Source organism: Sapajus apella, unplaced genomic scaffold, assembly GCF_009761245.1.
Source record: "Sapajus apella isolate SASKATOON/1434 unplaced genomic scaffold, GSC_monkey_1.0 scaffold171, whole genome shotgun sequence".
NCBI lineage: Eukaryota > Metazoa > Chordata > Mammalia > Primates > Cebidae > Sapajus > Sapajus apella.
The window spans coordinates 1,096,622-1,107,993 of NW_022437111.1; the positions used below are offsets into that span (position 1 = coordinate 1,096,622).

The following is an 11,372-nucleotide window of genomic DNA, read 5'->3' on the forward strand; positions in this document are numbered from 1 at the left end:
AGAGATTTGGGAGGAGGAGAGGGGGATGAATAGGTGGAGCACAGGGAATTTTCAGGGCAGTGAAACTACTCTGTATGATATTGTAATGATGGACACATGATATTATGCATTTGTCAAAAATAATGGATCAGGCCAGGGCGGTGGCTCACGCCTGTAATCCCAGCATTTTGGGAGGCCAAGGTGAGCAGATCACCTGAGCCAGGAGCTTGAGACCAGCCTGGTCAACATGGTGAAACCTTGTCTCTACTAAAAATATAAAAATTAGCTGGACATGGTGGCAGTCCCAGCTACTTGGGAGGCTGAGGCAGAAGAATTGCTTGAACCCAGGAGGCAGAGGCCACAGTGAGCTGAGATGGTGCCACTATACCCCAACCTGGGTGACAGAGTGAGACTCCATCACACCTACACACACAAAAACCACACAAACACACACACAAAAAAACAAAAGCCAATGGAACTATACAATACAAAATGTGAATTCTAAACTATGGATATTAGTTAATAACAATGCATTGGTTTACCAGTTGCAATAAATGTATCACACTAATGCAAGATGTTAATAATAGGGGAAACTAAGGGAGAAGAGGTATTTGGGGATTTTCTATTTTCTGCTAAATTTTTCTGTGTACCTAAAACTTCTCTAAAAACAAAGTCCATTCATTCAAAAAAAAAAAAAAGGTGATAATGAATTTGGGGACAATACTAACAGAAACATACTAATGAGGATGTGCATGAATAATAATAACTTGATTCTACTTTTCACTGGTAAAAACAGGCATCTGATAAAAACACACCTGTGGTATGTGCTTACTCAAAGTGCCAAATGTTGTAAAAGGATTATGAAAACTAGGTATGTTCAGAATAGAAAAACTGGTGCCCTGAAAGGACGCAAAACCATGTCACATGAGGATATGCAGAAAAGAATGAGAATTTTTTTTTTTTAAATGGAGTTTCACTCTTTTTGCCCAGGCTGGAGTGCAATGGCACAATCTCGGCTCACCACAACCTCCGCCTCCCAGGTTCAAGTGATTCTCCTGCTTCAGCCTCCCAAGTAGCTGGGATTACAGGTATGTGCCACCACACCTGGCTCATTTTTGTATTTTTAGTAGAGACAGATTTTCTCCATGTTGGTCAGTCTGGTCTCGAACTCCTGACTCCAGGTGATCTGCCCCGCTTAGCCTCCCAGAGTGCTGGGATTACAGGCATGAGCCCCATGCCAGGCCTCGGTAATGAGAATCTTTAACTTGAAGGAGTAGAGTTAATGAGTGGGTGGAATGCAAAGGCAGTTGTCTTTAAACATTTGAAGGATTATCTTATGAAAGTGATTTCTACAACTCTACATTGGTATGTAGAGCTATAGTAATGCACATTTGGGCTTAACATAAAGCTACGTTTTTAAATAATTAGAACTGCCCTAAGATGGAATGGGTCAACATGGTAAACAGTAAGTTCCCAGGCAAGCAGAAGATAAACCATCACTTAGTGGTCTGGTTTACATCTAAGTGAACTCTTTAGCCTTTTCTCTCCCATATTTTTCTTAATTTAATTCTCTAGCCTATTTTAAGAACATTTTACTAGTAAAAATAGTTTCATTATAGTACTGTTAGTCAGAGGTGATAACAATGAAGGACAGTGAAAATGAAAGACAGTGAAATATCTAAATAACATTTAATAAAGGCATTTTGTGCTTATATCACTTCCTGATTTCAAAACATATTACAAAGCTACAGTAATCAAAAGAGTACAGTACACTAGTACTGGCATAAAGAAGACATATAGGACAATGGAACAAAAAAGAAAAGCTTCATGGCATTGAATTTGGCAATGATTTCTTGGATATGACACCAAAAATACAGGCAATAAAAGTAAGAAGAGACAAATGAGACTACGTGAAACAAAAAACTGCATAGCAAAGGAAACAATCAACAAAATAAAAAGGTGACTACAGAACAGGAGAAAAGATTTGCAAATCATGTATTTGTGAAGAGGGTAATATTCATAACATACAAGGAACTCCTAAAACTCAACTTCAACAAAAAACTTCACTTATAAATGGGCCAAGGATTTGAATAGACATTTCTCCAAAGAAGATATACAAATGGACAACAAGCATATATATAAAAAAATGCTCAACATCGCTAATCATTAGGGAAATAAAAATCAAAACCACAATGAAATATCACCTCACACACATTAGGATGGGTGCTGTAAAAGAAAAAGTAAGGGGCCGGCGTGGTGGCTCATGCCTGTAATCCCAATACTTTGGGAGGCCAAGGCAGGTGGATCACCTGAGGTTGGGAGTTCAAGACCAGCCCTACCAACATGGAGAAACCCCATCTTTACTAAAAACACAAAATTAGGCGGGCATGGTGGCGCGAGCCTGTAATCCGAGCTATCTGGGAGGCTGATGCAGGAGAATCACTTAAACTGGGAGGTGGAGGTTGCGGTGAGCCAAGATTGCACCATTGCACTCCAGCCTGGGCAAGAAGAGCGAAACTCCGTCTCAAAAAGGAGAAAGAGAAAGAGAGAGAGGGAGGGAGGAAGGAAGGAAGGAAAGAAGGAAGGGAGGGAGGGAGGAAGGGAGGGAAAGGAAGAAAAAGAAGGAAAGGAAAGAAGGAAAGAAAGAGAAAAAGGGAAGAAAAGGAAGGGAAAAGAAGACAACAGGAAGGAAGAAAGAAAGAAAATAAATAATGAATATTGTCAAGGATTTGGAGAAATTGGAATCCTTCTGTACTGTTGGTGGGAATATAAAAATGACTTGGTTGCTATGGAAAACAGCATGGCAATCCTAAAAAAAATTAAAAATAGGATTACCATATGATCCAGCAATCCCAGTTCTAGATATAAATACAAAAGAATTGAAAACAGGATCTCGAAGAGATACAGTAATCTGTCACTTAATGATGGGGACACATTATTAGGCAATTTTGTCATGTGAATATGATAGAGTGTACTTACACAAATCTAGATAGTATAGCCTATTACACACCTAGGCTAAATGGTATGGTCTATTGCTCCCAGCTACAAATCTATACAGCATGTTACCTTACTGAATACTGTAGGCAATTGTAGCACAATAGTAAGTATTTGTGTATTAAACATATCTAAATATAGAAAAGGTACAGTAAAAACACAGTATTATAAACTTGCAGGACCACCATTGTTTACATGGTAGGTCACTGACTGAAACTTAATTATGCAGAGCATGACTATATTTGTACACTCAAGTTCATTATTATCATTCACGATAGCCAAAAGGTAGAAGCAACCCAAATCCATCAATAGGTGAATGTATAAACAAAATATGTTTATATATACATAATAAAATATTATTCAGCCTTAAAAAGGAAGGAAATTATGACACATGCTATAACATGGATGAATCCTGAAGACATTATGCTAAGTAAAATGTCAGTCACAAAAAGAAAAATATATACTGTTTCAGTTTTGCAAGATGAAAAAGTTCTGAAGATTTTCTGTGCGACAATGTAAACACACTTAACACTACTGAACTGTATACTTAGAAATGGTTAAGGTGGTAAATCTGATGTTATATGTATTGTATCATTATTTTTTAAAATTAAAAGACAAAGAAACGGTAGATTTCAATGCAAATATTATCAAGGTTAAAAAATGTCATTTCATGATGACAAATGAATCAATTAATCAAATGGAAACAATTCTAAACATTTTTTCCTAATAGAGCTTCAAAATATATGAAGCAAATTGACAGAACTCCAAGGAGAAAATAAACAAATCCACAATTATAGTTGGAGATTTCAGCATCCTCTCTCAATAATTGATAGAACAAGTAGACATAAAATCAATAAGGACATGAGAACTGGGAAAACACTGTCAACCAACTTCACCTAATTGATGTTTATACATTTATAGAACACTCTACCCAATGAAGGAATGTACTTTGTTTTCAAGTACGCTTGAGGATTTACTAAGATAGATCATATTCTGTCCATGAGACAGAGTCTCACTCTGGTGCCCCCACTGGAGTGTAGTGACATGATCTCGGCTCACTGAGATCTACCTCTGCCTCCCAGGTTCAAGGTCTCTCTTGCCTCAGCCTCCCGAGTAGCTGGGACCACAGGCATGTGCCACCATGCCTGACTAATTTTTTTATTTTTCATAGAGACTGGGTTTCGCCACGTTGGCCAGGCTGATCTTGAATTCCTGACCTCAAGTGATCCCCCTGCCTTGGCTTTGGCCTTCCAAAGTGTTGGGATTATAGGCATGAGCCACTGTGACCAGCCCTCAATATATAAATTTTCAATAATTCAAATAATAGAAAATATGTCTTCTGACTAGAGTGAAATTTTAACTATTAATAGAAAGCAATAGCAAACTGGTGATACCTAAGGCTCCAAAGACTCTGTGCTGGATGATTTCATTTTTATGACATTTTGGAACTACAGGGACCAAAATCAGACCCATAGTGGTTGCCAGGAGTTCATCTTGAGTGAAGAGGTTGAAGACAAAGAAATTGGTAGAAAACTTTTATATCTTCATAGTGGCGGTAAACATTTGTCAAAACTCACAGAACTATACACTAAAAAGTATGAATTTTCCAAATATAGAAAAGCTATCTGCAAATTACACCTTAATTTTTAAAAGGAAAGAAAACATCAAAACATACATACATGCAAATAATTAGATGATATAGTGAATGAGAAAATCTCATATATAATATTGAGGAAAAAAGAAAAATTGAACAAGAAATATTTTATGTTAAGATAACTATAAACCCTCTTTAAAGACACAAAAGTAGACAATGAAAAGGCATCCTTTGTTTTGTTTTCTATGTGCTTCAAAACATTCATTCATAATTGAGATTTCTGTGGTTGTGTTCAGAGGATCAGTACACAGATATTTTGATTTGTACACAATTCTTAACATACATACAAAAAAATCTAAAAAGTCATGTAATTCTTTTTAAAAAGTTATTCTAGTGAATTTCCAGCTTAAAATTTGGAGACAAATTTTCCTTAAGAGGATATGAAGTACCAGTATCTACAATTGTTGATAAGCTGTTACATATATCCCACCAATTCACAATTTAATAGCATATACACTACATGTTCAAATTTTCAATCTTTCACAGCACATCGAGTTAGACCATGTCAACACCACCTAAAGATATCAGCTCACTGTAATTTAATTTATTAATTTAATGCAATCCCAGCAAAAATTCCAAAGAGCTTTTCATTTTTCTTCTTTTTTAAAACACTGATCATACATCAGAAAAGTTCATAAGGAAAAATAACAAGTCTAGCTAGGAAAATGGTGACAAGGAAGCACTCTCTAGGACTAGTCCTGACATGAAAACATACAGCAAAGCCTCTCTAAAGTAGAGGAATAAACAGGTCAGTGGACGAAAATGGAAGGTCCAGAAATACCCAAACTACATATGAAAGTCTAGCACATGATAAAGCCGGTATCTCAAGCTACTGGGGCAGTAATAACCTTTATAATAAATAGTGTTGGGGCAGCTTGACATGCATTTGAAAAAAAAACAGATCTACTCAAACCACACACAAGAACACACTCCAAATGTATTATAGATCTAAATGTAAAAAATAAATCAGTTCAAGTACTAGAAGTGAGCATAAATAAATTCTTCTGTAACTTGGGTGTAGGGGAGAGTATGACTAAAAGTCACCTAGTAAAATACGACAAAGTCTACACATCATAAAATAAAAGACTGGTAAGTTTTGCTACACAAAAATTAAAATATTTGCATGGCAAAAAAAAAAAAAGCCACTCTAAGCAAACTGAAAAAATAAAAATAAATTGGGAGGAAATACTCCTAACACATCCCACAAATAAAGGATTCGCATCCTTTCAAACTTTATAAAGAACTTTTACATTTTAAGGGGGGAAAAAAGACCAGAAATGCTAAGGAAAAAAATGTAGCAAGCTCCCCTCTCTTCCGGGACCAGGAAGTCAGGGGTGGTCCGCGCCCCCTGGAAGAGAGGGTTCTGCGTGGCGTGGGGTCTCTGAGCCCGCTCGGTCTGCCGGGTCTCGCGGGCCCCGGGCTCAGCACTGCTGCCCCCTCCCTCGTCCGTCCCCCGTGCCCCTCACCATCCTCCCGGAGGAAGAGCGCCGGGAGGCCTGACGCGCCCCCGGGTTCCCAGCTGACCGCTCGCTCCCCGCCTCCTGATCTCGTCGTGCTCTGGAAGTACAGGTGCAACTCCCTGCGCAAGCCTTTCGGGGGTCGGAGCCCAGGGACTCAGAGCAGCCGGGGGAAAGAGCCGGGCCCAGGCCTCCTCAGCTCGCCCGGACTGCTGGGGCGTCCCATCTAACAGGCTTGTGCCTCGAGCTTCTTTCGCTTTCTTTTCTCTGAAAACCGCTTCTGCCAAAGACTGAGGCCTCAAGCTTGCAAACTGTCTCGGGATCGTGTTGCCCTTTGGGACAGACGTTGCTGCCAGACAAATCCTGGGTCAAAAATCCTGGGCGCTGCAATTTTATTAGTTGTGTAACCTCAGTCAATAGGATCTGTACAGTGGGCACAGCCATAACTATTTCACGGTATTATCATGAAGATTAAATGAGATAAAAGTCTGCAGAATGCCTGGCACATTAAAACACAAAAATCAGTATTCGTTTCCTTTTCTGCTGGGCATCCCATTCCTTTCTCCTCCACTCTCGCTACACACCCATCTTTAGAAAAATACACTGGGTTCTTTCCTGTGCTCCCTAAGCTAGGGCCAGAGTCAGGTTCCCCTTTTGCCCAATGCGGCATTATTTAATTTAATTCAACCAACGTGTATTGAAGGCCTTTGATATGCCTGGCATGTGTTAAGATTATAAAGATGAATTAGACATGGATCCCTTCTGTTTGGAATAAGGGGGGAAGTAAGGAGTTGGAGAAATAAAACATAGATTAATACAGTTGCCTGGTGTATCATGAAAATCCTGGCAGTATATGGATGATATACTCAAAATGAATAATTGAAGATAATTTAATAAAGAAATTACTTACACAGGTGCAGGCAAAGGGTTAAGGAAACCAGTGAAAAAAGGTGACACAGCCTTCTCCCCTTACCATCTAGGCCAAAGGGGCAAGGGAGGGGGCATCTGAACTTGGTAAGAGCTATACCCATAGGTAGGTGCCAGCAGGTAGAACCCATGACTGCTTACAGGAGATAGCTGAGGGAATATAAACATCCCAAGCTCTCTCTCCCCCTGCCTTCGGATCTCTGCTGGTACCTCCCACTGCAGAACCCAAAGAGCAATCAGAGAACAGAGCTGATGCAGTACTTAGTGGTCAGCCACCAGTACCACCTTCAAGGCAGAGAGTAGGGTAATCAGTTTTGGTATCATATCTGCATTGAGATACATATAAAATATTAGGATAACAGAAATCAGTGGTTCATTGTAATTTAAAGACACGATTGGAGAAGTTTCTATAGTAGTGGCATTTCAATAAGATCTTGGATGATGAGTAGGGGACTTTCTAAGAGGAAAATGAGGTGAAGAATCAGAATAAGGCATGTCTCTCTCTCTCTCCCTCTCTCTTCAGAGTTCCCTTTTTCATCATCTATCATGCAGAGAGTGGGGGCAGGGGGGTGGATTACAAAGATCACAAGAAATGAAAGTATAGACGATGCTTTGGAAAATCTTGTAGACTGTGTGACTGAACCCTAGGGACTTGGTGGTGAGGAAGGAATGGAAGGTATGCAAAGGGGCATGAGAAATCTCTATAATGTTCATGCTGCTTAGTTTAAACTCTATTTTCTAGGTCAATGGATCTCTAAATGTAATTCCCAGACCAGCAGCATCAGGCTCATTGTGAAGCAGTAACCAGGGTGATAACCCCTAGCACTGCGTTGCATTACATCTTACTTTGCCTGGCTTCTCTGTTTGTCCTTGGGCTTGGACTTCCAAAATTATTAGTATCTTAATCTTTGCCTCAAGCTGTATGTTTTAGATCTGATCAATAAAAATGACCCAATCAATAAAAAAGGAAATAGTACCTAACTTCCATATGGAAATCAAACCAAACACAGTACTAAAAAAAAATTTTTTTTTTTTTTTTTGAGATGGAGTCTTACTCTGTCGCCCAGGCTGGAGTGTGGTGGCATGATCCCAGATCACTGCAACCTCTACCTCCCAGGTGCAAGAGATTCTGATGCCTCAGCCTCCCAAGTAGCTGGGATTACAGATGTGCATCACCATGCCTGGCTGATTTTTGTTAATACTAAACTATTAAGCATAAGGAAGTCCAATAAAGATCTTAATTTTCTCCTAATGACTACTTTGATGCTATTTTCAGGGAAGCATCAAATATGTCAGTATTATTATTTTATTTTTTCTTTGGAGAGGAGTGTGCCCCTGATCTAATAGTGATCAATAAGCTGTCTGGGTAATTCAGCACCAATGTTGGAGAGGTGAAACAGAACCTCTAGAAGCAAGGAGGGGCACGTATAGTTTGATAGGGTATTACATATGCTTTCTCTAGAAGAGAAGAGAAGAAATCTGCAGCCTACTTTTATCTTTATAACCTTTGTGTTATAAGGAAAAAATATTGAGAAATGTTATTTTCACAGCCAAAAGTAACTGCAGTGAAGTCAAGAGTAGTTAAGTTGTGCTGTGGTAATATTTAGGAAGCAGCTACACACAAAATCAACCAAAGACCTTCATGCACATGTTATACAACTGTATCCCGTACGTATTGTGGGAAACACCCAGAATCTCAACCTAAGGGGCAAAAAAAAAGAAGTGAGGGAAAGAACACAATTTGTTCCAAATCTTTAACTTTATTTAAAGCAGATACAAATGATAACACCTTCCAAAGAGTGAAAGCAGTAATCCAAATGCTCTCCAATCACCCATACCATGAAGCTTGCCCATCATACACAGTGCAGTCTCCCATCCAGAACTTAGCAGAAACCAAGCTTTTGCTTCTTTGGAACAAATTTAGCTAAAAGATGAATAGCTAGAAAATAACCATAATGGTAAAGAATTTAATGAATCACCAAAAACTAAATTTATTACCTAATTTTTTAAAAAGACATGTATCATTTAGCTTAAGCTTCATCAACTCTCTGGACAAAGAAAAAGATTGAGAGTTTTTAGGTTCTTCAAATAGGATTTCCTCTGAGGAGATTCGCTTTGAGTACTGTGTGGGAATCCCTTTCTCAGAGAAGTCCAGAGCAAAGGGATCGCCTCAGCCTGCTCCATGGAGAAGTACCCTCATGGGATACAGTACAGCTCTGGGGGCCAGAGCTATGGGGGGAGACTACCTGGTTCATATCCCAGCATTTCCACTTATTAACTGTGTGACTTTGGCAAGTTGCTTATCCTCTCTGTGCACCAGTTTTCTCAGTTATAAAATAAGAATTTGAATGGTATCAATCACATGGATGTAAAGCTCTTGTAAAGGGGACAAAATAAGTACTCACTAAATATTAGCTATTTAAGACAGGGTAAATTTATCTGACAAAAAATTTGTAGATGTGTATATGTATCTTTGGGAAAAGAAGAAGACATCTTGTTTACCATTTTTGGAGAGAGGCTGGGCCATGGATAATCACATAATTTGCTTTTATTACTTTAATCTGACTTGAAGAATCATTTAAAAATAAAATTTGACATGTCATATATTCATTACAGTAGGCTTATTTCACCTTTTTTCTGTCCAGAGAGAGTATCAGCGAGAAAGATTTTAAGGGTGAAAACATGAACTGGTGGGACTTAGTAAAAGGATAAAAAACTACCACAATGTGGGCTACAGTTATTATAAAAATTATAGAGACGGAAACTATAGCAAGTTTATTTTGTCTGTTAAACTTGGAAGTAAGCTGGGCATGGTTGTTCATGTCTGTAATCCCACACTTTGGGAGCTCAAGGCAGGAGGATCCCTTGAGCCCAGGAGTTTGAGACCAGCCTGGGCAACACAGGGAGACCCCATCTCTAGGAAAAAAAAAAGAGAAAATGCCAGGCATGGTGGTGCATGCCTGTGGTCCCAGCTACTTGAGAGGCTTAGATGGGAGCATCACTTGGCCCCATGAGGTTGAGGCTGCAGTGAGCCGGGATTGTGCCACTGCACTCCAGCCTGGGGGACACAGTGAGACCCTGTCTCAGAACAACAACAAAATAAACAAACAAAAAACACTTAGAAGTGGAGTATACTCAAAAGTACAAAAATATCTAGACAAAAAAAATCTTCAGAAATTTGTAGCATTACTGTGGCAGGGCAAGTGCACCCAATATAGCAGTTTACAAGGAAAAGAAAGCAAAGGCTCAAGTGAAGGGCCTGGTTGGAGTCCAAGCTCAAGCCAGGCACGGTGGCACGTGCCTATAATCCCAGCTATTCTAGAGGCCGAGATGGGAGGATGACGAGCCCAGGAGTTCAAGTCCGGTCTTGATGTTTTCCCTTAAGAGACAGGGCAATATAAGTAAGGCCTTGTCTCTTAAGGAAAAAAGCAATGAAAGAAAGTTCAGTTTTCCAGATTAGTAGTGGACTCTAGAAACGATTTCCTTACTCCTGCCTCTGCCAGAGATTTAGGAGGCAAATATTCCTCTGCTGGTTTACTAGCAACCTGAGTCAGGCAACACAACTTTATGAAGCACTGCTATAGTTTGGTTTGTTTGACCTCTTCCAACTCCCATGTTGAAATTTTTTTTTTTTCCCTGACCGCTGTATATCCAAAGAGTCACCTCATACCATGTTGAAATTTGATCCTCAGTGTTGGAGGTTAAGCCTAATGGTAGGGGTCGTGGGGGCAGATCCCCCATGAATGGTTTGGTGCTATTCTCAGGGGTGTGACTGAGTTCTCACTCTTAGTTCCTGAAGAACTGGTTGTTTAAAAAAAGTCTGGCACCTCCCCTGCACCTCTCTCTCACTTCCTCTCTGCCATGTGATTTCTGCACACACTGGCTGCGCTTTGCCTTTGCTATGAATGGAAGCAGCCTGAGGCTTTCACCAGATGCCCAACTTTCTAGCCAGCAGAATTGAGAGCCAAATAAATCCTTTTCCTTTATAAATTACCCACTCTTGGGTGTTCTTTTATAGCAACACAAACAGACTAAGACAGGCACCAACTATATACTAGGCTCACGCCTGTAATCCCAGCACTTTGGGAGGCCGAGGTGGGCGGATCACGAGGTCAAGAGCTCAAGACCATTCTCGCCATGATGAAACCCCGTCTCTACTAAAAATACAAAAATTAGCCGGGTGTGGTGGCACGCGCCTGTAGTCCCAGCTACTCGGGAGGCTGAGGCGGAAGAATCGCTGGAACCCAGGAGGCGGAGGTTGCAGTGAGCCGAGATTGCGCTGCACTCCAGCCTGGCGACAGAGCAAGACTCCGTCTCAAAAAAAAAAAAAGATAGTCTTGTGTGGGTCTGGTGGCTTATGC

General features: G+C 40.0%; 1 protein-coding gene across 3 annotated transcripts in view; it reads right to left on the minus strand.

Moving 5' to 3' along the window:
* PARP15 (poly(ADP-ribose) polymerase family member 15) overlaps window positions 1–8,061 on the minus strand; it is a 46,278-nt gene extending 38,217 nt beyond the window's left edge. Inside the window, exon 1 of one of the 3 annotated variants that reach the window (XM_032267706.1) lies at window positions 6,094–8,061. In XM_032267706.1, the coding sequence (XP_032123597.1) occupies window positions 6,094–6,096 (3 nt within the window). In that variant the 5' untranslated portion in view covers window positions 6,097–8,061. The remainder of the gene's footprint in view (window positions 1–6,093) is intronic. The other 2 variants (XM_032267707.1, XM_032267705.1) reach the window with 2 other exon arrangements.
* Window positions 8,062–11,372: the final 3,311 nt, after the last annotated feature.